Source organism: Lutra lutra, chromosome 10 (assembly GCF_902655055.1).
Source record: "Lutra lutra chromosome 10, mLutLut1.2, whole genome shotgun sequence".
Taxonomy (NCBI): domain Eukaryota; kingdom Metazoa; phylum Chordata; class Mammalia; order Carnivora; family Mustelidae; genus Lutra; species Lutra lutra.
In genome coordinates, this window is record NC_062287.1 from 53,511,021 (window position 1) to 53,538,189 (window position 27,169).

Below are 27,169 nucleotides of genomic sequence, written 5' to 3' on the forward strand. Positions count from 1 at the left end.
AGTGGGTGGGGAGGCTGCCCCCAACCCCGGGATCCATGTGGGCCTGCTCCCTCCAGCTGCCCCTGCCAAGGCCTCCAAGAACGGCCCTTCAGGGAGTGTGGGATCCCAAGCGTGGCTCAACCTCATCCGCTTCGAGGCACTTTGCCCCTTTGTCATTGGGGTGTCTATGATGGTGTCAGAGGTTTCTCCCCACCCCCCCAGTGGCCACAGCTGACCCCAGCAGCAGGAGGTGATGGGCCGAAGGTGAGTGAGGGAGCCCACCAGGACGACTGGAGGCAAAGTGTCTGTAGCCCGGCATAGCGTGCTCACAGCCTGCTGAGTGTGGTTTAAAGCAGAGATGCAACACCCGTTCTGTCTGTGGAAGAAAGTTCCCGCAGAGCAGAGCCCCTCATGGTACCTGTTCACAGCAAAGTTCTCGAACCCAAAGATGTCTAGGAGGCCAATGGACCTGCGAGAGCTCTTCACTTCCTGGGAAGGGGGCTTGTAAATGGCCGCATTGATCTTGTCCACGATCCACACGAAAAGCCGCCCATAGATGCCCTGAGAGGGGGTTGTGTCAGCCCCTGGACCCACACGCCATCCCAAGGAGATGGGCTGGGTTCCTGGGGCTGTCACCATGTCATGCACTCCCTCCCCTGCTGTTTGAACTCCCCTAGTCTTTACTCAAGCTGTTCCCTCTGTCTTGGAGCCCCCTTTCCTGTTGGAACAATCCCTACTCCTCAAAGCTCTGTCAAGAAGCCTTCCCAACCCTCCTTTGGGCTCCCATCCCTCCATCCACATCTGTCTCCCTATCAGCTCTGAATATTTGGGGGGGGTCCCAGAACCCAGCACAGAACTCGGTGCAGGCAGGGGCTCAATGGCTGCCAAACAAGTGAGCATGGAAGCAGGAAGGGCTGGGGGCCCTCTCCACCCGGCCCAGTGGTGTCTTCTTGGAAAGACCAGGCCTCCCTGTCCTCTGGGCTGGGAATAGCACAGTAGACTGAGCCCCCAAACACTGTGTCCCAGCATGAGGCCCGCGGGGATGGGGAGCAAAGCAGGCTGGGGATGGAGGACCTGAAGGGGCCAGAGCTGGCAGGGCTCCCCAGGAGCACGACATTCAGCCCCCTGCAGGAGGAACAGAGCTCAGGAGAAGGCAGCCTCTTGCTCGGGTCCCCTGCAGAGCCAGTGGCCAGAGCCTGGACCCAAGGGCAGGCAGGGGTCGCGGCCCAGATTGTCCCTCTGGTTGGGTAGACTCCTCCACTCCTGCTTATGTGGACCAGCTAATGCCCCCACCCCAGGCAGAGCAAGCCGGAGTCACGCCCCAAAGAGCCCACCTTGACGAAGGCGTCTCGCACATCCAGCGCCTGCTCCCTGCTGAGCGGGGTGGACACGGTCTCCCCGCGGGTGATGAGGGTACGGCTGGTCAGGCAGTTCATCAGGGCTGGAGGGTTCACCTGGTGAGGCAACACCCAGGCGCTCGCCGGACCCCCGCGGCCCATCGCTCCCTCTGCCCACCCTAGAGAGCTCCCTTCCCACTGTCCCGCTAGGTCTTGCTCAGACCAGCTCCTCCACGGAGAATGGACAGCCCCATTCTCCCCACAGCCCCACAGCTGCAGCCTCGGCAGCCAGGTCCTCCCCAGCCATCACACCACACCCTAACACAGCCTGGGGTGGCTGCTCTCTTCCTGACTGCCTCCTCACTCCCTGTTACCTGGCCCTCCCAGGACTGGCTCCCAGTTTTCCATCCCAGGACAGAGCCCAGTGAGGCTTTGCTGAGAGATGGACAGACTGACTCACCCAGGGTCCCCCATGCCCCACACCATCCCCAGGGGCACCAGAGTTAGGGCAGCGAGGCTCCTGGGTGCCAGGCTCTATCCCCTCCCTGAGACCCGTGCCCAGCACAGAACCTGCTCGCAGTCAGCTCTCCATGTGGAACTTCTAGAACTCTCCCAAGCAGAGTCCCTGCTTCCAGGTTCCCACATGCCCAGCCCCCTGAACCTGAGTCAAGACTGCCCCTCTGAGAGAAACTGAAGCAGAAGCCATGAGGACAGAAGGCCGGACACTGACCTCGAGCAGGGATGCGGCTGTAGCCAGGGACGGGGAGAAGAGGACCTCGCAGGCATCCAGGTTTTCAAACGTCCGGGCTGTCACATCCAGGGGGCGCAGGGTCAGGCAAACGAGGGTGGGCACAGGGGAAAGGGGCAGGCTAGGAGGGCTAGGCTCTCGGGGGTCTGCCCTGTTCACAGGGGCCACCGGTACCGTGATTAAGCACATCTCCAGGTCAGGGTATTTTTGAAGGATGTTCTTCCCATGAGCTAGGGGCACCACGAGGTAGGAACCTTGTGTGCCCAGCACCTGGCACCATGCCCAGCATCCAAGTGGGGACATTGGCCGTTGTGGCCCTTTCCCCCCACACTCCTCCACCCCAGACTCCCAGAGCTCCTGACAGCAGCCCTGGCTCCTATGAAGCAGATCTGCAGCGGCTGGTCCAGAAGCTGAGCCAACCACCCCCCCCACTCCCCCTCCCCCGCAGCTAGGTGTTGTGCTGCCCTTGAAGCCAGGGCGGGACTGGGGCAGGGGTGCACCATCGGGGCCCCTCACCCTCATACTGCAGGTTGCCCAGGTGCAGGATGGCGGCCAGGAGCTTGGAGATTTCCCAGTTCTCCGTGTCGGTGAACATGAGCACCTTCATGGCTGAGCGGATGTTGGCGTACTCCTGGCTGTCCTCCCGGCCCTCGCACGTGATACAGTTACCCTGGCGAGCAGAGGTGGGAGAGTGGGACACAGGAGGGTGTAAGGCCGTAGGGACCCCCAGAGAGACAGTGGCTGGGCTGAAGGACCCCTCTGCCAGACCAGGCCAGCCTGGGGTGGCAGGTACTGACTTCACCTCGTGAGCACCATGACCTCTCCAGAAAGTCTAGAAAGCTCCTGGTTAGAGCTTCTAAAGAATACACTTCCCACTTCTAAGGACCCCAGGTGCCCCTTCTTCCCCAGAGTAAGAGAAGCTGGGTCACTGAGACCTGGCCTGGCCAGTCACCTGGCCCAGCAGTCACAGCACCCAGGCCCTATTCCATACCGTGCTCCCACTGCCCCCCCGGCAATGGACACTCTCACTCTGGGACTGGAGGCTTCATGGTGGAGGCGGGTGGGGGGGGCACTGTAGGCAAGCAGGGCACTGACTGGGGTCTGCCCCAGGATGTGTGCCTGTGACCTGTGTTCACGTGCGCTTGCCTCCTCCAGCTACAGGAAGTGTCTGGGAAGGCCTGCACACCCACAACACCTCTTTTTTGTCCCACATCCCCCGTGTGTCCCTGTGTCCTGGCCCTACCCCGCCCCAGACAGCCAGGCAGGGATCCTCTCCAGGCCTAAGGAAGCCAGTCCAGAGCCGGCCTGCTATGCCCATGCACCTCCACCCATCTGATGCTGGGTGGCAGCAAGAGCCCTGGGGCCCATGCCTCCTTGGTAGCTAGACAGCAGCAAGAGACTGCCACCAGGGCTCCGTGACCAGCGAGCCCCGAGGCTGAGGCTGCAACAGATCAGCCTTTGTCCTCCAATCCTGGGGCGCCTGGCAGAGGCCCTGGTCTTCACATTCTCAAAGCCCGAACTAACAGCATATGTGTGTGGGCAGGTCTGTGCACGTGTACACATGGGCACATATCTACATGCCCCGGGTCTAGGGTATCTGTGCAGACTTAGGAACGTGTGTCTCTGTGATGACGATTCATCTAGATGCATGTGCCCCTGGAAACATGCCCAAGTGGGGCCCATACAAGCCCACATACAAGCCCAGAGTGGGCTGGGGCAGGTCAGGGGACAGGGAGAGCCCACACAGAGGAACCCACCCACCAGGCCGGGAGCTGGGGAGCAGCTGGGGTTGCTGGCCATGACCGTGCTGGGACTGGTGTCCCCTTCCCTAGGTGCCCCACCCGGACCTCACCATAGCCAAGTAGTTATAGTCCGTGGCCTGGCCCAGGCCCAGCTTCTTCTTCTGATCTGCGCTCATGCCCTCCAGCATGCAATAGAACACGTGGTAATTTCGTTCATCGGGGGCCTGCAAAGGCAAGTACGAGATGTTGGGGGGTGGAGGAGGGGGAGGCATCAGAAAATGGTCAGGTTGAAACACAGTTTACTATTTTAACAAGTGACAAAATAGTGACCACAAAAGCCCCTGTGGGCGACTTCGTGGCGGGAATTCAGGCACCACAAGGAGCGGGCAGCGGCCTGGCACGATCCACACCATGTGGTACCCCCACTGCCCCCAAGGCTGGGGCTTCAGGGCAGGGCCAGCTCTGCCCTGGGCTCGGCCCACCTGGCGACAGACACGGGACTTCTCCAGCAGGTACTGCTCGATCTTGGCGCCCTCGATGGCACCCCGCTTGTTGAAGTGGATGTCGATGTACTTCCCGAAGCGGCTCGAGTTGTCATTGCGGATGGTCTTGGCGTTCCCAAATGCTTCAGGGTGGGGAGAGGGTCATGGGTGAGGTCAGCACGCGCCCAGCCCCCCAGCCCCACTCTGCGAGCCCTGGCCCTACCTTCCAGGATGGGGGTGGCTTCTAGCACCTGCTGCTCAATCCAGGAGTGCTGCCCACTGATGGCCGCCAGGAACTGCAGGATCAGCTTGGTGCTCTCCGTCTTCCCTGCCCCAGACTCCCCGCTGCGGAGCAGATCCAGAGAGAGGCAGGGCCCATCATGGTCTGCGGGGGGCCTCTCCCTACGGGGCTTCAGCCCACGCTGCTTCCCCCATCTACAGCTCCCCACTCCCCAGTCTATAAAATAGGCCGACAGTATGGACCTTTCAGGGATGGGAAAGGCTCCAGGACCTCAGGGCTCTGCCACGGCCAAAGATACTTTTCTTGTGCTTCATTTAGACACACACACACACACACACCTCACGCCTTCCACACCTGCCATGGAGCATGACGTAGACTGATGCTAGATCAATGCTTTGTCCTGTTACCCTCTGCCCAAGAGAGAATAGGGGCCCAAAATGTCACCTGACTCTAACTTAACAGGAATCAGTAATAAACAAGGTTGGCCTCAAAAGCTAACAAGAACTTTGGCAACATTAACAGAGATGTAAGACCTGGGAAAGGGAGGGGATTCTCTACATGATGAAGCATTAACAGGAACACAAAGCTGGAGCTCTGGGGCTAAGCCTGGAGCCCCAATCCCGTGCTGGGCCGCCCACCTGATGATGCAGCACTGGTCACGGCTGTTGCGCTTCATGTTGAAATAGCAATTATCAGCAATGGCAAATATGTGCGGGGGCATCTCTCCAATCTTCTTGTTGGTATACTGGCGGATATGCTCTGGTGAGTAGATGGAGAGCAGCTGGTAGGGGTTCACAGCCACCAGGATTGAGCCTGTGTACGTCTGTGGACACAAAGGGACGAGGAACTTGCCACTTCCCATGGGGGAGGCTCGAACTCTAGAAAGTTCTCGGGCTCCACCCTGCTCCATTCCTCTGGAAGGCACAGCCCTGGCTTTGGAGTCACATGGACCTGGGGTCAGAATCCTGCCTCTCTGCGAGCTGTGGGGGGGAGGGTCTGCAAACTAGCATTGTGTCTGGGTCGGAGTAGGTACTCAGTGAGGTTTGATGAAGGGAGGAAGGAAGTGGGGAGAGGGTCTCTAAGCCTCCATTTCCTTACCTTTATCTGTAAAATGGGCATAATGTAACTGTTTCTAAAGATGAGGAGCTGGTAGATTTTAAAAGTCATGAAAGTCATAGCTCACCGTAGGTACTCCTGCAATGCTAGTTCCCACTTTTGCCTCCAAGCCCTGCATCCCGGAGGTTTAGAGTAACATTCATAAACTGGACCATGCCCGAGCAGACGCTGGGTTGGTTCAGGGGGAGTAGAACAAAGGCACAGCATGCTGAAGGGCTAGGGGATGTGGTCTGGGGGCTGGGCAGGCCCCAGTCTCTACAGCACAGCCCCAGGGCGGAGGAGTCCCTGTGTTCTGGAGGACAGGGCACCTCCAGCCATCCTGGCCAGCACAGGTGGGGGGCCCAGTGCACCTAAGATAAACTTCTAGGGGCCTTTCTGTTCTTGGGCTCCTCTGTTGATGCACGAGGTTTCCTGCTGTAAGCCTGGGGCCTTGCCACACAGGGGCCAACACGGTCTGGGCCTCTTGCCACCAGGGCAGAATAAAGTACCCAGGGGTTACTGCTCCCTCCCCACCCCTCCCCAGCCCAGCTTGAAAAGGTCAGGCGCAGCCTATAATTGGTGATGGATGGATGGACATCTGGGCCTGGAGAAGCTGAAAAAAGATGTGACCGGGTCCACAGCCTCCCGCCAAGGCCGTATCGCATCACCCCAGAACCAAGCCATGCCCAGCAGCCTCAGCCCAAGGTGGCCCTGCTGGGCAAGTGCGTCTGCCAGCACCACATTCCAGGGGAAAGGCCCAAACCAGGGTCGGCTGTGGCCATGCAAAGCAGCCTCGGGCTCGGCAGCCCAGACCCAAGTTCCAGTCCTGGTTCTGGCTGCCTCGCCATTTACCACCCCGCTCTGGGCCCCGGGGGACGCTCCTCTGCCACCGGGGCTCTCCCTCCAAACAGCCCAAGCCAGGGGCTGCTGCGCCTGCCAGTACGGACCTCCTGAGCACGTGCAAGAGCCCAGACAGGGAAAGGTGGGGCAGGACGAGGACGCAGGCTGCAGGGGGCTGCCAGGCCAAGCACGTCCTGAGCCGGCTCTGCCTTACTCACCCGCCCTCCACAATGGGTCTGAGGTTGGAAAGCAAGGAACAGGAGAGAGAGCTGGTCAGTGCGGAATGTGACACAAGGAGCTTCTCCACCAAGAACACCCCACACAGCTCGGGGCTGGGCTCACATCTCAGATCAGAAGCCACGAACCGCCAGCCCCAGGGCACCTCGGCCCCGTGACCTACAGCTCAGCCCTGCCTGGCTCTGGGAACCAGCTGGCCCCTATCCCCAAGGGAGGGAGTCAGCCCCAAGGAATGTCTTTTCCATGGATCGCTTTGCTTGTCTACACCTCAGTTTGATCATCTGTAAAAGGAGGATGGTTAGCACTTCCCCCCTACCCCTCCACCCCGAGGTTATGTGAAAACTGAAGGGCATAACCTTTGACATGTGCCTGGTTACAGAGCAGCTGTGCTTACATGCCACCTTCCTTAATAAAGTGACACCGAACCACCTGGTCTGTGATCACGATGGGGCGTGAGGTCCGCTCCACACATTCAAGGACCCTCCACTGAGACTCAGGGGGAGGCCAACAGCCACATCGTGGGGGCCAGGGAGGAAACGCCTGGGCCTGAGGGAGACAGCAGATTCCTCTGGTGGGGAAGATGGGGGTGGAGGGAGAGGGGGCATGAAGGCTGGTCCGTGGGAATCAAGCACAGAGGCATGAAAGGGCATGGCATTTGGAAGGTCTTTTGGAGAAAGGTCGCTTTGGCAGCTGTGAGAGGATGAATGGTTGTCCCAGAGGCTGGAGGTAGAGACACCATTTCAGGCCTAATGAGCCAGTCAATGGAGGCGGCCAGAGCCAGATAGGGGTGGCCCTGGGAGCAGGCCCGGCAGCCATGTGCAGGCCCAGGCAGTGCCAGAGAGGAGGCACTGATAAAAACTGGGAGAAGCCTTCCTGGGGTGGGGCCCGGACCCTCCTCTCCCCTGCAGAGCTTCCAGGGCCCCCCTATAACACCAGGCCCCCCCCTTCTGGATGTCCCCCATTCTGCTCACCCACCTGTCCAGACTGGACCCCACCTTCCCCACCAGCACTGCTCCTTCCCACACTGCCCAACTTGGCCGACAGAGTCCCCCATCCTTCACCCAGGGTGGCACCCAGGAAGCCCTTCTCTGCCTCCCTCTCCTGTATCCCAGCCTACCTCTCTCGGGTGGCACAGCCAGCCCTCAGGTCCTAGATACCATGGGCTCTCACAGACTGCCGCAGGCACCCCCTGCCATCCACCCTTCACTCGGAGCCAGGGCCAGATTTCCAAGAAAGGGACTGTGTCATCCCCGGCTGAAAACCCTCAAGCGGTTTCCCATGCCTACAGGACACGAGATGCCAGGGCGCTGGTCCTCACCAGCGGCATCCCACAGCCAGAAGGCCCCGTCTGCATTAACCCTTCAGCTAACAGCACCAAACTCCACCCCCTGCCCCCTCACCCAGCTAACTCCTGCAGTCCACACAGAGATGATCACCCCACAGGAAGCCAGGCAACCTCCTATGTGATCTGCATGGTCCCTGTCCCTCGGCTCCCCGACTCCTCTATAATTCAGGTTCAAGGCCTCCACACTCTAGAGACGCTGTCCTCCCTACCCAGACCCAGCCACGTGCACGGCACATACAACAGGCTCAGTGAATGTTTCTGCATGATTGAAAGAATGACTAGCAGGTGGAGAAGAAACGGAGTGGACAGCAGTAATTGCTGCTCATAGGAAAGGGCAGAGAAGGGGGCTGAGGGGAGAACCTGTCAGCGACACACAGCCTGTCCTCCTCAGAAGGCTGCTGGGAGGAGTTACATGGTCCTTTCCAGATGGGAGAATTCAGCCTCTGGGAAGCAGAGGGACTCCAAGATCACACACTAGAGAAGCACAGAGCTGAATGGGGCGGGGGGACTGCTGGCACCCAAGCCTAGGTCTTACCTAGGGCTGGGCTGATCTGAACCCCAGGAATACACCTGGGGGACTGTGGAGGTAGCAATGGGGGAGTGAAGAAGGGAGGGGCTTAGCCACCATGGGCAACAAGACCCAGGCCCATCCTACCTCTGTCTGTACCCCAAGGCTCTTGGCATGGCTCCCCGAACCCCTCCAGTCCTCTCTCTCTCTCCCTCTCTCTATGGCCCATGGTCAACTGGGGGTTAGTGCCCAGCTGCCCAGCACAGGCCTCCTGCTCCAGCCTCCAGGAAGAAAGTCTGCCTTTGGGGCCATAGGCTGGGAGGAGGAGAGATAAGAGCTATTCCCAAGCCAAGGACACAGCACACGTGGTGCCTAGGGGCCCCAGGTCCCCAGGCAGAGTTCTGAGGACCTCTCTGGAGCCAGAGACACATTCCAAGAGATGTGACAGGAATGGCTCCACCTCTTCCAGGAAGTCCACAGGCCTACTGGCCCTGGGGTATCTCCCTTAGCAGGCCATGGAGACCAAGACACATCCTGGGCACACATACCTTCCTAGAGTCACAGAGGTGCTCACACAGGAAGTCTTTCCTTGTGCCAGAGGGAAGGCTGAGACCAGAGAAGAACAGGGACTCCCCAAAGGCCACCTGCCAAGACTTGAACCCAGGCGTCCCAGACTCTAGTCCCTGTTTAGCATCAGGGAGCCCCGGATCCCCACTGGCCCTGCCACTTGCTTCCTGCAGGACCCAGGGAGGACACCTGGCCTCTGAGACCACCCAGCCAGGGGTTTCTAGGTGTCCTGTGAGGGTCTTTCCCCACTAGAGGTGTCTGGAGCTGATTTGTGGCCCTGGGGTGCTATCCCTCAGGCTCCTAGGGGGCAGGCGAGCTGCAGTGGGCAAGCCCAAGGCAGATAGTCAGGGACAGCACATCACCTAGCCCAGGGCTGTGAACGGCTGTGGTAATTGGAGGAAATCCTGGGTACGTGGGACTGTGCCCAGGGTAATCCAAGCTATGTGACCAGGGGTTGCCATGGTTAGGGACAGGTATGGTTTCTGGTGGAACAACGGCCCAGCTGCTTCTTCAAAGCTCTGGTCCTACCCCATCTACCCATCACAGAGAGTGAGCAAGTCAAAACCTTGAACAGAGCAATCCTTGAACAGAAGGGGTCCCCAGACCAAGTGACACCCAGAATCCTAGGCTCGTGGACCAACTGAGCTGGGGACCGCCCACGTGATTCCTGTACAAGAAGGCCACTTAGGCACCTCATCTCGACTCAGTGCCTTACCCTGTCCCCTACCCCCCTCTCCTCCACCCAAAAAAGAGACCACCAGAAAGGTTACTGGTGAGAACTTCTAATTAAGCAAATGGCACAGATCTCGGAGCTTTCTGGAGAAACCATAAATCTCAGAAATTCTTTCCCTTGCTCCCCTCATCAGCCTACTTGAGGACACAAAGCTGATTTCTCTGCTAGCTGCCAGCAGCTCAATCCATCCTCCCAAATTTCACAAATAAGATTTGCTCTTCTTGAAGTTTTCTCTTTCCCCCTCCTTTGTGAATGCTGTGTTTGCCTTAGTTCTCTGATTCAGTCCACTGACTGCCCCTCACACGTGAGGAACCAGTTTGCCCTCAAGAATCAATAAACTTGGGGCGCCTGGGTGGCTCAGTGGGTTAAGCCGCTGCCTTCGGCTCAGGTCATGATCTCAGGGTCCTGGGATCGAGTCCCGAATCGGGTTCTCTGCTCGGCAGGGATCCTGCTTCCCTCTCTCTCTCTGCCTGCCTCTCCATCTACTTGTGAGCTCTCTCTGTCAAATAAATAAATAAAATCTTTAAAAAAAAAATCAATAAACTTTGTGCAAAATAACCAGTGACCTCACCTCTGAGCTGTTCTTAGATACAGTCTGGGGTGGGGGTCTCTGGTGGGGACAATCCTCCTCTTACCCAGCTCCTCCTGACAGGAGACTGGGTCAGGACATTAGCTCTGGCAGTGGCCTCCCTGAGGGGGAGGAGGGAGGGAGGGGCAGGCCCCCCACTTACCTCCAGACCCAAGTGTCAGGCTCCACCCAGCCCCGGGAGAGCAGCCACAGAGTGCTCTAGGACCCTGGGTGACCCCTCCCACCTAGGGAGAAGAGCGAGTAGGGAACCTCTGCGAACTGGGGCACGGACACCGGCAGGTCTTCATGGGGTATCTCCAGCCTGGGCTCCAGTTCTAGCCCCATCCTCCTGTCTGGGTGATGCTCCTCAAATCGGGAGGGGCCACCTGTGCCTTGCCCTCCCTCAGGTGCAGGAAAGAGTGAGAGGGTCTTTATCAGTGCTAAGGGGCTCTCAGCAAAAGCCACTTGTTCTTCATGCCTAGTGGGTAAATGTCAAGGGCTTAGGTGCAGCCTCCCCTTAGGAGTCTGAAGTGGTGGAGGGTCCCAGAGTGGGAAGGGTCGCAGAGGGCTTCCCTGGCTATGAAATGGCCACAATTCCAGGGCTTCTAAGAGGATGGGTCCCTGACCTTGATGCAGCTCCCTGTTGTGACTGCTGAGTGACAAATTTCAGGGCTTCTAGACCTGTCTCCCTGATTCCTCCTCACGGTGCTGACAATGTGAGGGACACTGTGCTGCTCACTCACCAGGCCCTGTCCTGCCTCCAGCCTCTGATCCACACAGCGCCCCTTCCCGAATGCTCTCTAACCCACTCTGGGAACCCCAACCTCTCTCCCTGAGCTGGGAGTGAGGCCTCACCACCCCCAGACCCTGCAGAACCTGCTCTGTCTGTACTTACCTCGAACACACCACACAATACCTGTCACCCAAGGACACCCCCTCTACCAGCCGGCCTGCGGCCTAGGGACCTGCCTGGGGATGGGGACTCCATCCTGCTCTCCTTTTTCCACACCCATGCTTTCCTTTACCCGGAGCTGCTTGAGGGAGGGTCTGGGTCAGAGACATGCAATGACCCCAGCACATAGCTCTGGGCCTGGCTAAACCTCGTGGGGCTCAGTTTCCCTGTCTATAAAATGGGACTATGGGACTAGGTCAGCGGGTCTCAGCAGGCTGAGGCTCCCAAAGGCCCTTTCAAGAGGTCTGCAAGTTCCTTTCCACCTCCGTATCTGTGCGGCCTGCTCTTTCTCATATGCTTCAACCAAAACAGCCTCATATCGGCCTGGGTGTGAAGGAGACAGAAGAATTAGCAGTCTTCTATTAAGCCAGACATTAAAGGTATTTCAAAAAATTATAAAACACTACCACTCTTCTTGCTAATTTGGGGGGCATATTTATAGCGATGTCTCATTAAAAAAAGCTTTTCCTGTAGATGGATTTTTATGGTTATTTTTTAACAAATTAATCCATTTTGTTAAGTTTCTTGGTTTTAATTCTTAATATGGTAAGTTTCAATAGATACAGTCTACATTAACAAACGCTCTTGGGAGTCCTCAATAATTTTAAGAGCATCAAAGGTTCCTGAAGCCAAAACGTGTGAGAACCTCTAGGATACAATCTCCACGGGCCCTTTGTATTCTGACGGTCTCTGAACCCACCTCCTGAGATCAGGTCAGTCCTGGCTGTGTGAGACCATTTGTCCTTTTAAGTTTCAAGGTGTAAGAATGTGGAGCGTACGTACGACTGTTTCTTAGGTCAAGGGTTTGTGGAGTCAAGGAGCATGTTCCCTCTTCCCTCCTCCTCTGAGGATACAGACTCCTGACCCATCCTCTCCTCACTGGAGGACCAGTAGGATGAGAGGCTCTCATCCTATGGTGAACCCAGAGGAGGCAGCAGTTCCCCATTTCTGGGCAAAACACGTAGCCTCTCACCGACCCGAGCAATGGCCTGGGGAGGCACACGAAGACGTGGGACACACCGCTCCCTTTTCCAATCCCAGACCACACAAGCTGCGGTCCAAAGAAAGGATGGTTCAGACCAAGCTTTTGCTGGCAGAGTCTCTGACGGCCTCTGGAGAGCGGGCTCTCGGGAGTGGGCGGGGCAGCGCGTGGGCGGGACGGCACTCACGTAGATGAGGTGGTCCCGGTAGCGGATCAGCAGATTGCGCAGAATGCCGGCCTCGTTGAGGTCTCCCAGGCGGATCATGTCCTCCACGCCGTGGACCGACGTGGGGTGCATGGGCTTGATGTGCGTGGCGTTCTGCGGGGAGATCCAGTGTTCCTGTGGGGAAGTACCATGGTTCTAGTTAGGCGGGGCCCCTGAGACCCAGGCTGTGCTCTGCTGGACACAGAGATCCCAGGTCTGTGTGACCCTGATAAGGGCCACCTCCTCCTCTCCTGTGGCCAGACACTCTCATTATCAGGTGTGAGCGTCTGAGGATGGTGCTACCCACCCACACTCTCTGTGGACCCCTCCTCCCCTTCGGGAATTCTCTCTGCAGACCTAAAAGCTAGGCAGGGCAGGGATTTTGGCCCCACTCAGCATTCTCATAAAGGGAATTCGAGTCCCCCCCAGTCACTTTGCAAGATGGAGTGGAGCATGTAATCTCTGGAATTAGACTGGACTTCAGATGCAGGCTCTGGTAAACAAAGGCACCAAAAGTAATTTCAGACAGTGCCATGAATAAACCCACAGGCATATAGGATAGAGACCAGGGAGGGAACTCCCCTAGGGTCGTCAGGAACTACCTCTCCAAAGAGGTGACATTTGAGCAGAGATCTGAATGATGGGAAAGAGACCCCTGTAAGATGTGGGGAGAGAGAATTCCAGACTAAGCCTCTGAGGCCAGCAAATGAGGCAGAGCAGTAGAGATGGAGGGAAGTGGATTCATTGGGGATAGATCTCATTGGGCTTGTTGATGAATGTGGAGCAAGGGTGAACTTTCGGTGCTCATGAACAGATGTGGAACCTAGAAGAGAGGTTGCCTCCATGGCTCTCCCTATTCTTCCCTGCAGTATCTTCTGCTGGGGGTTGGCGGGGGGGGAGGCAGCTTCCAGTGAGACACGTGGCCAATGGCGTTGGCAGTTTCAACAAACCTGGAAATCCCTCCCTCCTTCCCCAAGGCAGTTTCCAGCACCTTCTCACAATCTAGCTTCTCAGCAAGGTGAGAGTGAACAGTGCTCCAGGTATGGCCACAGCCTGAGTGAGACACCACAGCCCCCTGGGGGCCCCTACCTGTTCTCAAATGCCAGAACCCTGGGAGTCTCAGGACAACATAGGAGTTTGAGTTTTGGAAACAGGGGAGGAAAAGGGGACCCCTGTGCCACCTCCCAGCTCTGGCCCTAAGACTTGGTGGGTAGGTGTGATGCACACATGTCCTCCCATAGCTGCTTCTCCTCCAGGTCCCCTCTGGGATAACCAACCTCAAAAGTTGGACACTAGCAAGAATCTGAGGTATCACCTCCTCATCTCATCCCAGCCCCAATCTGTCACCCAGTACTACTCACTCAACCCTGTGAATCAGTCCCCTCCTCACCAGCTTTAAGCCCCTGCCCTGATCCAGACCATCATCTCTCACCTGGCCCCCTGGCCCTGGCTGCCCTCCAGCCCCTCATCCCCCTGGGACCTGCCTCATGCACCTGTCTGATCACAGCACTTTGGGGCTTGGAGCCCTTCCCTGCTCCTCCTCCCCAACACTGCAGCCTGGCATTCAAAGGCCAGCCTGAGGTGGACACAAGGACTTCGGGCCTTTGCTCCAGCAATCCCCTGTACTTTCAAGCCAGAGAAGCTTGGTCTCCACTTCCCCAGACACTTCGTGGCCTTGCTCATGCTTTTCCCTTTACTTCCTTTCTACTCATCCTTCAAGGCACAGCTCAAAAGTTTCCCATTTCTAAAGCCTTTGCTGACCATGCTGCCCCCTCTTACATGTTCCACTGTGCCATCCCCCCACCTCCACCACAGGAATGTGTCAGGGCCTCCCCTGGGCCACCACGTCGCCTGGGTCTCCCATGGAAAGGCAGTGGGCACAATGGGTTGCCATTGTCTGACCTCCCAGTGTGCCCCAAGGCTGGGGACTCATGGCAGCCAGACTCCATGTCTTCAAGACCCTTGGTCCACAGTGCCTCACACAGGAGCCACACACGAATGATGTGGCAGGGAATCTGATAGGACAGACAGCTAGCTGGTGGGCTACCGGGGACCAGTTCTGAATTAGAAGCAGAAGTCCTAGTCATGGAGAGACCCTCATAGTCCCTTTTTTCCACCCTCTCACTTCACCCAAGAAAATAGGATCAGAGTAGTGCGGTGGCCTGCACCCGGCCTTCAGAGGGAGCAGGGACAGGGCCAGCCAGAGCCCACCACTCCAACTGCCCTGGCATTTCATGGCACCTCCTGAGCCAGGAGCGCTTCAGTCCAGCTAAGGCCCTCACACAGCCCTCTCTGAGGCATGAATGGGCCTGATGGGGAGATCAAAGAACCTGCCTGGACTTTCCAGTCCTGAGTGGAACATTCCTTTCTCCCATTTTAACCTATTTCTTGATAAATGTTGATCCAGTTGGAAAATTCCCCTCTGCCCAGTCCCTGCTCACAGACTCGGTGCTAGGCTCCAGAGCGGGCCAGAGGGAAGAGGATGCCTGGGCAGGCTGTCAGCCTTCCTCCCTCGACCCCCACCTCCAGTCCCCATGGTCCCTCCCCCAACTGTTCAGCACAGCAGGGAGAGGCAACCCTGCAGCCCAGCGCACACCACTCCCTGGGCCTCGGTGACCTCGTCTCTTCAATAGGAATTAGAGTAACCATCCCATCTTCTTGGGGACCTTGGGGGGATTAAAGGAGACACTAAAGGCTAACTTTGGTTTCCCTCCCACCATGTCTAAAAAGTGCTGGTGCCTTCAACTCTTTAGGGCTGGGTATTATTACTGCAATGCTTTCTGGTTTTACAGAGGACATCTTTGTTCTCGTTCATTCCTCATAACATCCCATAACAGAACGACCAGTCACCATTTAACAGTGGGGAGTAACACTCAAGCAATCACCTGCCTCACCCTGTTACACAGCAGAGCCAAGCCTCTCCTCACCACTTCCCTGCATGGAAGGACCCTCAACCGATGTCAGCAGCCGGCAGGTCAATGTCCACAGGCCCCTACAGCACAGACTGAAGTATAACCAGGGCACAAAGGGAGGCCTGGCTCTGAAGGAATGCCAGAGAGAGAGAGAAATGGCCAGCCCCAGGGACTGGGGACACATTCGGGAAAAAAGGAGCTGTCCTGGTACTGGAGAGAAAGGGACTACAAGCTCTGCAGAGGAAGGGAGGAAGGGGTGCCTCTGGCAATGGGAACAGCTCCGGCAAAGGCAGAATGTTAGGGTCCCCTTAAGGATCATTTATTCATCCACTCATTCATTCAGCAAGGCTTCACAGAGAACCCTCTCTGGCCCTGGCCTTGTGGGGTCTCAGGGGAAGCAGATGGGACTCCCTTAGTCCCCGCCCTAGAGTTAAGGGAGCCTTGGAAGTCAGAGGGGTCAAAGACAACAGCCTGGAGGGCAGGGGTGGGAGGGGGCGGGGGAGTGGGAAAGCCCCTAGGAGGCCAGAAGCCCTGGACTCAAGCAGAAGCCAGCCAGACTCCCCGACCTGCTTCCAGCCACCTAGTCATTTCCCTCCCCAGCTGCAAGCCCCACCCCCAGGGCTTTAGTGGGAGAGGGTGGGAGGGGAGCTCTGGGATCCAGTGACATGGTTACAGGACACCATCTGATGTGCAACATGACCCAGGTGAAATGTAAGCTTGCAGGCAGAGTCCCAGGGCCCCACTCGGCGGGTTTGTGGGCCTGTCTGGGCTTCCAGCCAAACCTGTGCTCCCTTCTCTGGCTGTAAGCTCACAGTGGCTTCCTAGAAGGTCCCAGAACCAGAGCCTCCAGAAGGATCTGCAGGCCCTCCGGTTCTAAAGCCTGGGGGGACAAAGCATGGTTCAACAGAATCTGAGCACCAGAGCTGCCACTGAGATGTGGACCCAGGAAACACTACACAGAGGCCGAAGGTCCTGGGTACTCATCCCAGCACCGTCACTTACTAGCTGTGTGACCAGGCCTGGTTGTCCCTCCCTGTCTCAGCTTCCCCTTGGGAAACAGAGCATTTGCCTCTCACAGATGCTATGAGGACCCAAAGACAGAGCTGGGGTCAAAGGGCTTTGCAGACCCCATGGAGGTATCCCTGAAGGCTGCAAGGAACAAGAGTGAGCCCCCTGCTCCCTTTATGGCCAGCACCTGGCCTCCGGGCCCCCGAGACTGTCCCTGCCCCCAGTGAAGCCCTCTGTTCCCAGTTACTGTACCCTCTTTTGCCCCCCGCATTCTAGGATCCCAAGACAGAAACTTGGTTCTATCTCTGTGTTCTCCAGCACTGGACACAGCACCAGGCACAATGCCAGTGACAGTAGGACTGAATCTCCCTGGGTCCCTCATGTCCCTGATAAGCTAGGATTCTGTTCTTGGGACCACACCCCCACCTACCCATGCCACGTACACACGTGGTTCCCCTCTGGGCCCTCCTCCAGGCTACCCACCTTCTCCAGGGCATGACCCTGACCTCACACTTTCCCGTCCTTCCCCACGCCCACTACCCACAGAACTTACACCTCCCGTATCCTTTCCCTTCAGGGCTGCAAGAAACAAAGGGTTAATCTGTTAGACGGATTCCTAGGGCAGTGCCAAGGTAAGCAATGAATTCCTAAGATGCTGTAACCCAATGGAGCAGGCATTTTTAGTCTAGCTCACTTTACTGAGGTATTCTCTATGGGGGCCCCAACATATGGGTCAATAACTTGATGAGACATTTAGTATGATCCCCATTTTACAGAAGAGGAAACTGAGGCTCAGAAGGGAAGGAGACTTGGTAAAGGTTGCATAAGTGACAAATGGGCAGGATGGGATTGGAATCCAATCTGTCTGACTCAAAACACCCCTGTGCCTGAGGAGCTCCCAGCCTGGCGTCGCCCCCTGCCCACCACCATACACGGGCAGGTGCCCCCCCACCACATACACACACACACACACACACACATATCTTGAACACTAGGCAGAATGCCCGGAGCTCATGGAAATAGAATCCAGGAGCCTGGCCAGAAAGGGAGGCACCATCTCGCTGGGGCAGTGAGAAAGTTGCATGGAAGATGGAGTGTCTGAGAGGTGGAAGTAGGGGCACAGGCACTGCCTCCAACACCCTCAGGTTCCTGCCCAGCCCCTGCCTCAGGTGACCTGTCTGCCTGGGTCTTCCCAAAGGCCTAGGGGCAGGGGAGGTAGGGGGCTACTCACATTGCCTTCATCATCCACCACCTGGATCTGCCCAGAGTCACAGAGCTTCACCACTGCTCCGATGGGTACGTCGAATTCCTGCCCTGATCTCAGGTCCATCCAGACATAGTCCCCCTGTGGGTGAGAGAGAATCACAGCCAGGTGGAAGGGAGGGGGATCCTGGGCCGTCATTCCTCCCAACAGAGGCTCCTGTGCCAACCACAGGAGAGGAAAGAAAGGGCTGGAAGCCAGCTGGTGCCAGGCCCCAGGCCCAGCACTGATCCAAGGTCTTCAATCCCTCCTCTTATCAGCTCTTACTGCCCCCATTTCCCAGATAGGTAAGCAGAGGCTTGGAGCAGGAAAGAGACCCCTTGGCTGGGCAGCTTCACACCCAGGCCTGTCCAGTGCCCAGCTCTCCCCAAGGCTCTACACCCCCTACACAGATAGCAAATCTGTTGAGGTTCAGGCTGAAACACCAAGCCACCCAAACCACTTTCCCTCTGTCCTAAAGGAGGCATCCTCACAGGACACCCAAACAACCTCCATCACCTGCAGGGGCAAGTCTCAGAGTCACAGGGGTGGGTTCCTCACAGTGACTGCTCTGAGCTGGGCCCTGCGATATGAGTCCCCCAACACTGCCTCCTGTCTTGCAGGAAGAGCCCTGACCTTGAGGGGGAGGGTGTCACGCTGTGCCCCTGCTCTTAGACTACATACCCAGTAAGGAACACGGAAGCCAAACCCAAAACCCAGAGGCAGAGAAATGGACTTAGAACAGATGCTTTCGGCATGGGTGCATTCCGCAAATATGTACTGAGCACCTACTGAATACGAGGCACTGACTGATCTAAATACTGGGGATCCCGCAGTGACATGGAGTCTGCACTGCAGCTGGGAGGAGACAGAAAACAAAGAGCTGAACAAACACGCTCACGCCATTGCTGCAGAGGATGGTGAGGACTGGGAAGGGCCCAGGCACATGGACAGTGGAGCAGATGACAGCCCTCACAGCCCCGGGCAAGGCCCAGCACTGCAGAGGCTCCCCGTCATCGGCCTGCAGGTAAAACTGGGAGTTTATCCTAATCTGAACTAGAGTATTGCCCCAGAGGGTGAGAGAATGCAGACATCCTAATAAAAGGAGAATTTACCACTACCCCGCGGCAGCTAGAACAGCTGATAAAATAGGACAATCCAGTCACCCTGCGGGAACAGCCCAGGGGAAACGGCTCTGGGCGGGGAGGCAGGAGAACGGGTTCCAGGCTCTTGTCCAGGCTGGGCCCTGGACAAGTTGCTGACTGACTTGAGCCTCAGTCTCTGCCAGTGTCTGACAGGTGGGCTCAGGGAGTCCCAAGGCCAGCACCTCCCTGCCTTGGCCTCCCCCTCTTCCCTTCAGAATCAACTATTTTTTGTCCACAGCTACCACTTCGTGGGAGGTTACGCACATCAGAGACAGGCTGTCAGAGACAGGCTAGCTCCGAACGTGAGCTTTCTCCCAGAAAACGGAGGGAGAATTGGAGAGCCTCTGGGGAGGAGAAACTCCTGTTTCCCGAGCATCTGTGCTGCGTGCCCAGGCTGCATGGCTGCTTCCCGTAAGGTGCCCCGTGTCACCCTTCTGTCCCAAACTGCGCTTCCTGATAGCCTTCAGTCACACTGAGTTCCAGGCCACCGGCCACCAGCTGCTCATACTGCTCTTCTCCACCTGCCCACTCCCCTGCCCACCTGTCCACAGAGAGGATGCCCACCAGTCTGTGCAGGTCTTCTGGCCCCGTCCACCTCCCCATCTTCCTCCTCCATCTCCTGCCCAACCGCTGAAGAGCTCATTCATTCATCCGGCAGGTACTTATGGAGAACCCCCTGTGGACCCGCCCCATTCCAGCTCTGGGGACAGAGCCGTGAACAGATGGGAAAGGCAGAGTGCCTACAGCCAGACGAGGGGAGGGTGTGGGGGGGACCACGAGCAGGTACCAGGTTACATAGGGCCCTATAACCATGACAGAGGTTGGACTTTCTTTTAAGGATGACAAAAAGCCATTGGAAGGTTTTAAGCAGGAGAATGGCATGACGAATTTACATTTTCAAAAGCTCTCTCTGGCTGCTGTAGAGAATGGGGGCACCCCTCCAGGCTCCAGGGCCTCTGGGCTTGCCCCTTACAGCCAGCACCACACGGGATGACCACCATCTATGCAACATTTCACTACTAGCATGGAGCACACACACACACACCCCCAAGTACAGGGCCGGGGCTGCGTCTCTTCAGGGACTCCCCAGAGTCAAACACCAAAAAACAGAATTTGTCTCTCGATGAAAGAGAGAAAGAGAGAGAGAGAGTGTGTGTGTCTGTGTGTGTCTAAGAGACAAAGCATGTGACAGAGGGTGTGTGAGAAAGAATGAAGAATGTATAGCAGCGGAGACAAAGAGCCAGAGACAGAGATAAACACTAACTTCTGGAAGCCAGGCTGGCCAGGATATTCCTTCATGTTAACTCCCAGTACACCCACGATGGGCCAGACAGCAAGTTAGATGCTTCCCTGTGACTAACGATCTCACGGACACCCCTCAGGCAGAGCATTCTATATCTACCTCATCTCCTCAAAAGAGGTCAAGAAACTTGCCACAATTCGAATACCCAGCTGTTCTGTAGTAAAACTAGGAATGAAGCCCGAAGCTGACAAACGAAATCCAGTGCTCTTTCCTGACATCTCTCTGAACCCAGTTCTGTGAGCAAAACAGGAAACACTGATAGGATCCTTGGCCTTACATGGCTTGTGGGTCATGCTGGGAGCCTCCGTGGAGGGCAGAGCTGGAGGGCAAGAGTCTGAGTCACCTGTATCCCCTGACCCAGCACAGATCCTGGCACACAGAAAAATGTATCCTGCTCAGGGAACAGAGGATAACCAAAATAAAAGACCTCATGGGATCAGGAAATGGGAGCTCAGAGAGGCTGAGCAGGGAGCTCAGAGCCTACAGAAACAATGACTAGAACTCTCCTAATCAAGAACAGTCAGGAGGAGGACAGGGACTTAAATTTCTCTTCTTCTGCTCTGGGTCTCAACTTGAAGAAAAAGGCTAAAATAGCAGCTAAGAGACCTCAGGGAAAATTCTGAGACCTGAGAACTTCTGAGGAGAGAAGTTTCCATGGTCCCAGGTCCCAAGTTCTTAGGGCATCAGAATGCAGGTGGGTTGGAGGAGTCTTCATTTTTACAGATGAGGAAACTGAGGCCCAAAGAATCAAAGGTACCTGGTCACAGTCATGATGGCGACGGATAAAACTGGGAGCACCTGTAGGGCAGGGCCTGAACCAAAAGCAGCATGGGTTGGGAGTCCTGGCTGGGTGAGGGAAGGAAGATGGAAAAGAACAGGAACTGTCTTTGTGGGGCAGAAAGAGGGAGGAGAGGAAAGGAGTATTGGGCCCCAGGTCTTACCCCACTGACCCGTCCAATCCCCAGACCCCAAGCACTGATGCCTGCATCTGGCCCCATTCATAACCACTCCGTTGTGAAGGGCGCCCCACTAGAGACTTCACCTTGAATTGAGAATCCTATTTGTGACCTGATGGATGCCTCAGTATGGCCACGTGACAGGGGGCCAGTTCCAGTTTCTCTTCTGTCACGTGTGTGGCTAGAGCAGAGAGTCTCCCAGACCCTGAGTGGCGATTTCTCAGAATGGATCGATCTTAAAAGTTCTCAAAAGTACCTGGGACCCCACCCCCTCACCAGGGAAGCCGGACACACCCACAGTGAACACACAGTTTAGAAATCTTAACTGTCTGCCTTCTGCTCAGGTCACGAACAATCCCCCGGGTCCTGGATCGAGTCCCACATCAGGCTCCTTGCTAAGCCGGGAGCCTGCTTCTCCCTCTGCCTGCTGTTCCCCCTGCTTGTGTGCACCCTTTCTCTCTCACAAATAAGTAAAATCTTAAAAAAGAAAGAACCAAAAGATTGAGATTTTTCCCCGCATATTCTCAGACCACAATGCTTTGAAACTGGAACTCAACCCCAAGAAAATGTTTGGAAGGAATTCAAACACTTGGAAGCTTAAGACCACCCTGCTTAAGAATGTTTGGATCAACCAGGAAATCAAAGAAGAACTTAAACAATTCATGGAAACCAATGAGAATGAAGACAATTCTGCCCAAAATCTATGGGATACGGCAAAGGCGGTCCTAAGGGGAAAATACACAGCCATCCAAGCCTCGCTCAAAAAAATTGAAAAATCCAGAATACACCAGCTCTCTTTATACCTTAAAAAACTGGAAAACCAACAACAAATTAAGCCAATCCCACACACAAGAAGGAAAATAATCGAGATTAGAGCAGAAATCAATGAGAGAGAAACTAGAGATACAGTAGAACACATCAACGAAACTAGAAGCTGGTGCTTTGAAAGAATCAATAAGATCAATAAACCACTTGCCAGACTAATCCAAAAGAAAAGAGAGAGGACCCAAATTAATAAGATTATGAATGAAAGGGGAGAGATCACAACTAACACCAAATAGAAACAACCATCAGAAATTATTAAGAGTCATATGCCAATAAGTTAAGCAATCTAGAAGAAATGGATACATTTCTGGAAACCTATAAACTTCCAAGACTGAATCAGGAAGAAATTGACAACACGAATAGACCAATATCTAGTAAGGAGATTGAAGCAGTGATCAAAGACCTCCCAAAAAACAGGAGCCCAGGACCTAATGGATTCCCTGGAGAATTCTACCAAACTTTCAAAGAAGAAATAATACCTATTCTCCTGAAGCTGTTTCAAAAAATAGAAACAGGGGTGCCTGAGTGGCTCAGTGGGTTAAGCCTCTGCCTTCGGCTCAGGTCATGATCTCAGGGTCCTGGGATCGAGCCCCACATCGGGCTCTCTGCTCAGTGGGGAGCTTGCTTCCCCTCTGTCTCTCTGCCTGCTGCTCTGCCTACTTGTGATTTCTCTCTTTCTGTCAAATAAATAAGTAAAATCTTTAAAAAAAAAAAAAGAAAGAAAGAAAGAAAGAAACAGAAGGAAAACTTTCAGATTCTTTCTATGAAGCTAACATTACCCTGATCCCCAAACCAGGCAAAGACCCCACCAGAAAAGAGAATTTCAGACCAATATCCCTGGATGAACTTGGATGCCAAGATTCTCAACAAGATGCTAGCTAATAGGATCCAACAGTGCATTAAAAAGATTATCCACCATGAGCAGGTGGGATTTACCCCTGGGGTGCAAGGGTGGTTCAACATTCGCAAATCAATCAATGTGATAGAACAAAGCAATAGGAAAAGGGAGAACCATATTGTCCTCTCAATTGATGCAGAAAAAGCATTTGACAAGATACAGCATCTGTTCCTGATTAAAATGCTTCAGAGTATAGGGATAGAGGGAACATTCCTCAACTTCATAAAATCTATCTATGAAGCACCCACAGTGAATATCACCCTCAATGGGAAAAAGCTGACAGCCTTCCCTTTGAGATCAGGAACACCACAAGGATGCCCACAATCGCCACTCCTGTTCAACATAGTATTAGAAGTCCTAGCAAGAGCAATCAGACAACAAAGAGAAATAAAAGGTATTCAAATTGGCAAAGAAGTCAAACTCTCTCTTCACAGATGACACAATACTTTATATGGAAAACCCAAAAGACTCCACCCCCAAACTACTAGAACTCATACAGCAATTCAGTAATGTGGCAGGATACAAAGTCAATGTACAGAAATCTGTTGCTTTCTTATACACTAACAATGAAAATACAGAAGGGGAAATTAGAGAATCGGTTCCATTTACTATACCACCAAGAACCATAAGATACCTGGGAATCAACCTAACCAAAGAGGTAAAGGATTTGTACTCGAGGAACTACAGAACGCTCATGAAAGAAATTGAAGAAGACACAAAAAGATGGAAAAGCATTCCATGTTCATGGATCAGAAGAATAAACATTGTTTAAATGTCTACACTGGGGGGGGGGGGGGCTGGGTGGCTCAGTGGGTTAAGCCTCTGCCTTTGGCTCAGGTCATGATCTCAGGGTCCTGGGATCGAGCCCCACATCGGGCGCTCTGCTCAGCGGGGAGCCTGCTTCCCTTCCTCTCTCTGCCTGCCTCTCTGCCTACTTGTGATCTCTCTCTGTCAAATAAATAAATAAAATCTTTATTTAAAAAAATGTCTATACTGCCTGGGGCCAAGTATACTTTCAATGCCATTCCTATCAAAATTCCACCAACATTTTTCAGTGCTGGCACAAACAATCCTAAAATTTGTATGGAACCAGAGGAGACCCTGAATTGCTAAGGAAATGTTGAAAAACAAAAACAAAACTGGGGGCATCACGTTACCTGATTTCAAGCTTTACTACAAAGCTGTGACCACAAAGACAGCATGGTACTGACACAAAAACACACATAGATGAGTGGAACAGAGTAGAGAGCCCAGATATGGACCCGCAATTCTATGGCCAACTAATCTTCAACAAAGCAGGAAAAAATATACAGTGGAAAAAAGATAGTCTCTTCAATAAATGGTGCTGGGAAAATTGGACAACTTTGTATAGAGGAATGAAACTCGACCATTCTGTTACACCATACACAAAGATAAACTCAAAATGGATAATAGACCTCAACATGAGGCAGAAATCTATCAAAATCCTAGAGGAGAACATAGGCAGTAACCTCTTCGACATCAGCCACAGCAATTTCTTTCAAGACATGTCTCCAAAGGCAAAGGAAACAAAAGTGAAAATTAACTTTTGGGACTTCATCAAGATCAAAGGCTTCTGCACAGCAAAGGAAACAGCCAACAAAACAAAGAGGCAACCCACGGAATGGGAGAAGATATTCGCAAATGACACTACAAAGGGTTGATATCCAAGATCTATAAAGAATTCCTCAAACTCAATACCCAAAAAATAGATAATCATGTCAAAAAATGGGCAGAACATGAGCAGACACTTCTCCAAAGAGGATATACAAATGACTAACAGACACATGAAAAAATGTTCATCATCATTAGCCATCAGGGAGATTCAAATCAAAACCACATTGATATACCACCTTACACCAGTTAGAATGGCCAAAATCAACAAGACAGTAAACAACATGTGTCGGAGAGAACGTGGAGAAAGGGGAACCCTCTTACATTGTTGGTGGGAATGCAAGTTGGTGCAGCCACTTTGGAAAACAGTGTTGAGATTCCTTAAGAAATTAAAAACAGAGCTACCCTATGACCCTGCAATTGCACTACTGGGTATTTACCCCAAAGATAAGGTTGTAATGAACAGAAGGGCCATCTGTACCCCAATGTTCATAGCAGCAATGACCACAGTTTCCAAACTGTGGAAAGAGCCAAGATGCCCTTCAATGGACCAATGGATAAGGAAGATGTGGTCCATATATACAATGGAATATTATGCCTCCAGGAGAAAGGATGAATACCCAACTTTTCTATCAACATGGGCAGGACTGGAAGAGATTATGCTGAGTGAAGTAAGTCAAGCAGAGAGAGTCAATTATCATATGGTTTCACTTACTTGTGGAGCATGAGAAATAACATGGAGGACATGGGGAGATGGAAAGGAGAAGTAAGTTGGGGGAAATTGGAGGGAGAAACAAACCATGAGAGACTGTGTACTCTGAGAAACAATCTGAGTGTTTTGGAGGGGTAGGGGATTGGGTGAGCCTGATGGTGGGTATTAAGGAGAGCATGTATTGCATGGAGCACTGGGTGTGGTGCATAAACAACAAATCTTGGAACACTGAAAAAATAAAATTAAATTTAAAAGAAAGAAAGAGAGAGAGAGAGATCTTGGTTCCAGTCCCAGCTCTGCCACTAAAACTGGATGACTTTGGGTAAGCCTTTCTGTTTCTCTGGGCCTCAGTGCTCACAGTGTTCACCCACTCAGAGTCAGGGCATGGGAAGCCCACAGGCCTTCACGTCCACCCACCTGCCCTCCCAGGCATGCAGCCCAGTGTGGGATGAACACCAACTTCCAACAGGGCCTTGGCCCCTTATGCCCCTTCCCTTCTTTGGGCAGGGCCTAGGGCTCAGTCCCCCTTGGTGGGATGAAAAGGAATCTGTCTCAGGATCTGTTTTCCCCTCTCATCCTCAAATCACTCTGGGACACTGGCTTTAGTAGCCCCATTTTCACAGGTGGGAAAGGTGAACCAAACCACTTGCCAAGGGCCCCTGTGAGCAAGAAGTCTCCAGTTGCTAACCTCCGGTGGTAGAGGGGACCCACAGCCATGCTCTGATGCCGGTGAACCAGCCAGACCAGAAGCGTCTCCCTGAGTCCCCTCCTAGCACCTGCAGACGCTTCCTGCTCCAGACCCCGGAGAGCTGGGGAAGCCCCTTCTGGGATCTGGCCCCTCCACCTTGGGTGAACGCAAAAGCTCCAGGCATAAAGAGGGGCGGCCAGGGCCAAGATAACGCTGGGAATCAGGGATGGTACGCCCCACCAGAGGGCCCTGTCCGTGTGCACCCTGGCGCTCGGGGCCAACACCCAGTTCCCGCCAGGCAGGGAAACAGAGGCCCGGGGCGGCCTGTCCCGGGTGCACCCTCCCCCTCCCAGCACAGGCCTCACCGGCAGGACCGAATAACTCTTCAGCGCGTGGTTCAGGGTGCGCACCAGCGCCCACTTGCCCGGCTGCTTGGCGTGCGCTTCGGAGGGGTCGGAGGGGTCGGAGGGGTCGACGGGGTTGGCCAGGTCGGCCGGGTCGGCACGGGGCTCCATGGCGCGGAGGGTCTGGCGGCGGCTCCGGTGGCAGTACGTCTCCGGCTCAGGCTCCCTAATTCACCTAATCCCGTGCGCGCCGCCCGCCGGGGAACCCTAAACCCGGCCATCTGCCGCGGGCCCATGGCAACGGCAGCTTAGGTGACGCCCGCGGGCGGGACCTGGGAGGGGGCGCCGGCGCTGGCCTGGCCCTCTCGGGTCTGCACCGGACCCCCCACCACCTGATCGTGGGGATGCCGGCCGGTTTCACCCAGACCACCATGTGTGGCGCCTTGGGAACCGAACTGCGGGCCTCAGTGCAAACGAGGCACCTGGAACCTCACCAGGACTACAGTTTTGGAGAAAAATCTGTACATTTTCTATGGAAAGCAACCTGGGGATGTTATGGAGGGGAACGCAATAAACCATGAATTTTTGAGCCCGATGGGAAGGTGCCTGCAAGATCCTTCTAGCTCCCTGGCTGCTTCTAAAAAGCCATGGCAGCTAAACTGTCTTCAGGGGGTGGGAGGAACAGGACAAGGAATCTTCTGAACAGTTCGTTTCTGGTCCTCCTCTCTCAGCCATGAGACTAGCCAGCTGGTGATCTCCAGGAGGCAGAGGTAGCTCAGAGGCCTGGGGGAGGGTGTCCCCTGGTTCTCCAGGACAGCGGGCACCAAGCTGGGCTCCTGTGTCTAGCAGCCACACAGGACTGGGCACCTGGCTCAGATCATGCTGGGCTGTGGGCCACAGTGGCCACCATCCTATCCAGAATGCTCAGGCCCTATGACTCTCCTC

At 54.8% G+C, this 27,169-nt stretch overlaps 1 protein-coding gene across 1 annotated transcript in view; it reads right to left on the bottom strand.

Annotated features, from left to right (window-relative positions):
- The window catches only part of MYO7A (myosin VIIA), an 84,588-nt gene that overhangs the window by 45,924 nt on the left and 11,495 nt on the right, over positions 1–27,169 (bottom strand). Inside the window, exons 2-11 of the mRNA XM_047692779.1 lie at positions 17,713–17,826; positions 12,544–12,696; positions 5,168–5,352; positions 4,512–4,633; positions 4,289–4,431; positions 3,917–4,030; positions 2,581–2,734; positions 2,047–2,123; positions 1,314–1,433; positions 398–540 (exon numbers count right to left, since the gene is read on the bottom strand). Of these exons, the coding sequence (XP_047548735.1) occupies positions 398–540; positions 1,314–1,433; positions 2,047–2,123; positions 2,581–2,734; positions 3,917–4,030; positions 4,289–4,431; positions 4,512–4,633; positions 5,168–5,352; positions 12,544–12,696; positions 17,713–17,826 (1,325 nt within the window). The remainder of the gene's footprint in view (positions 1–397; positions 541–1,313; positions 1,434–2,046; positions 2,124–2,580; positions 2,735–3,916; positions 4,031–4,288; positions 4,432–4,511; positions 4,634–5,167; positions 5,353–12,543; positions 12,697–17,712; positions 17,827–27,169) is intronic.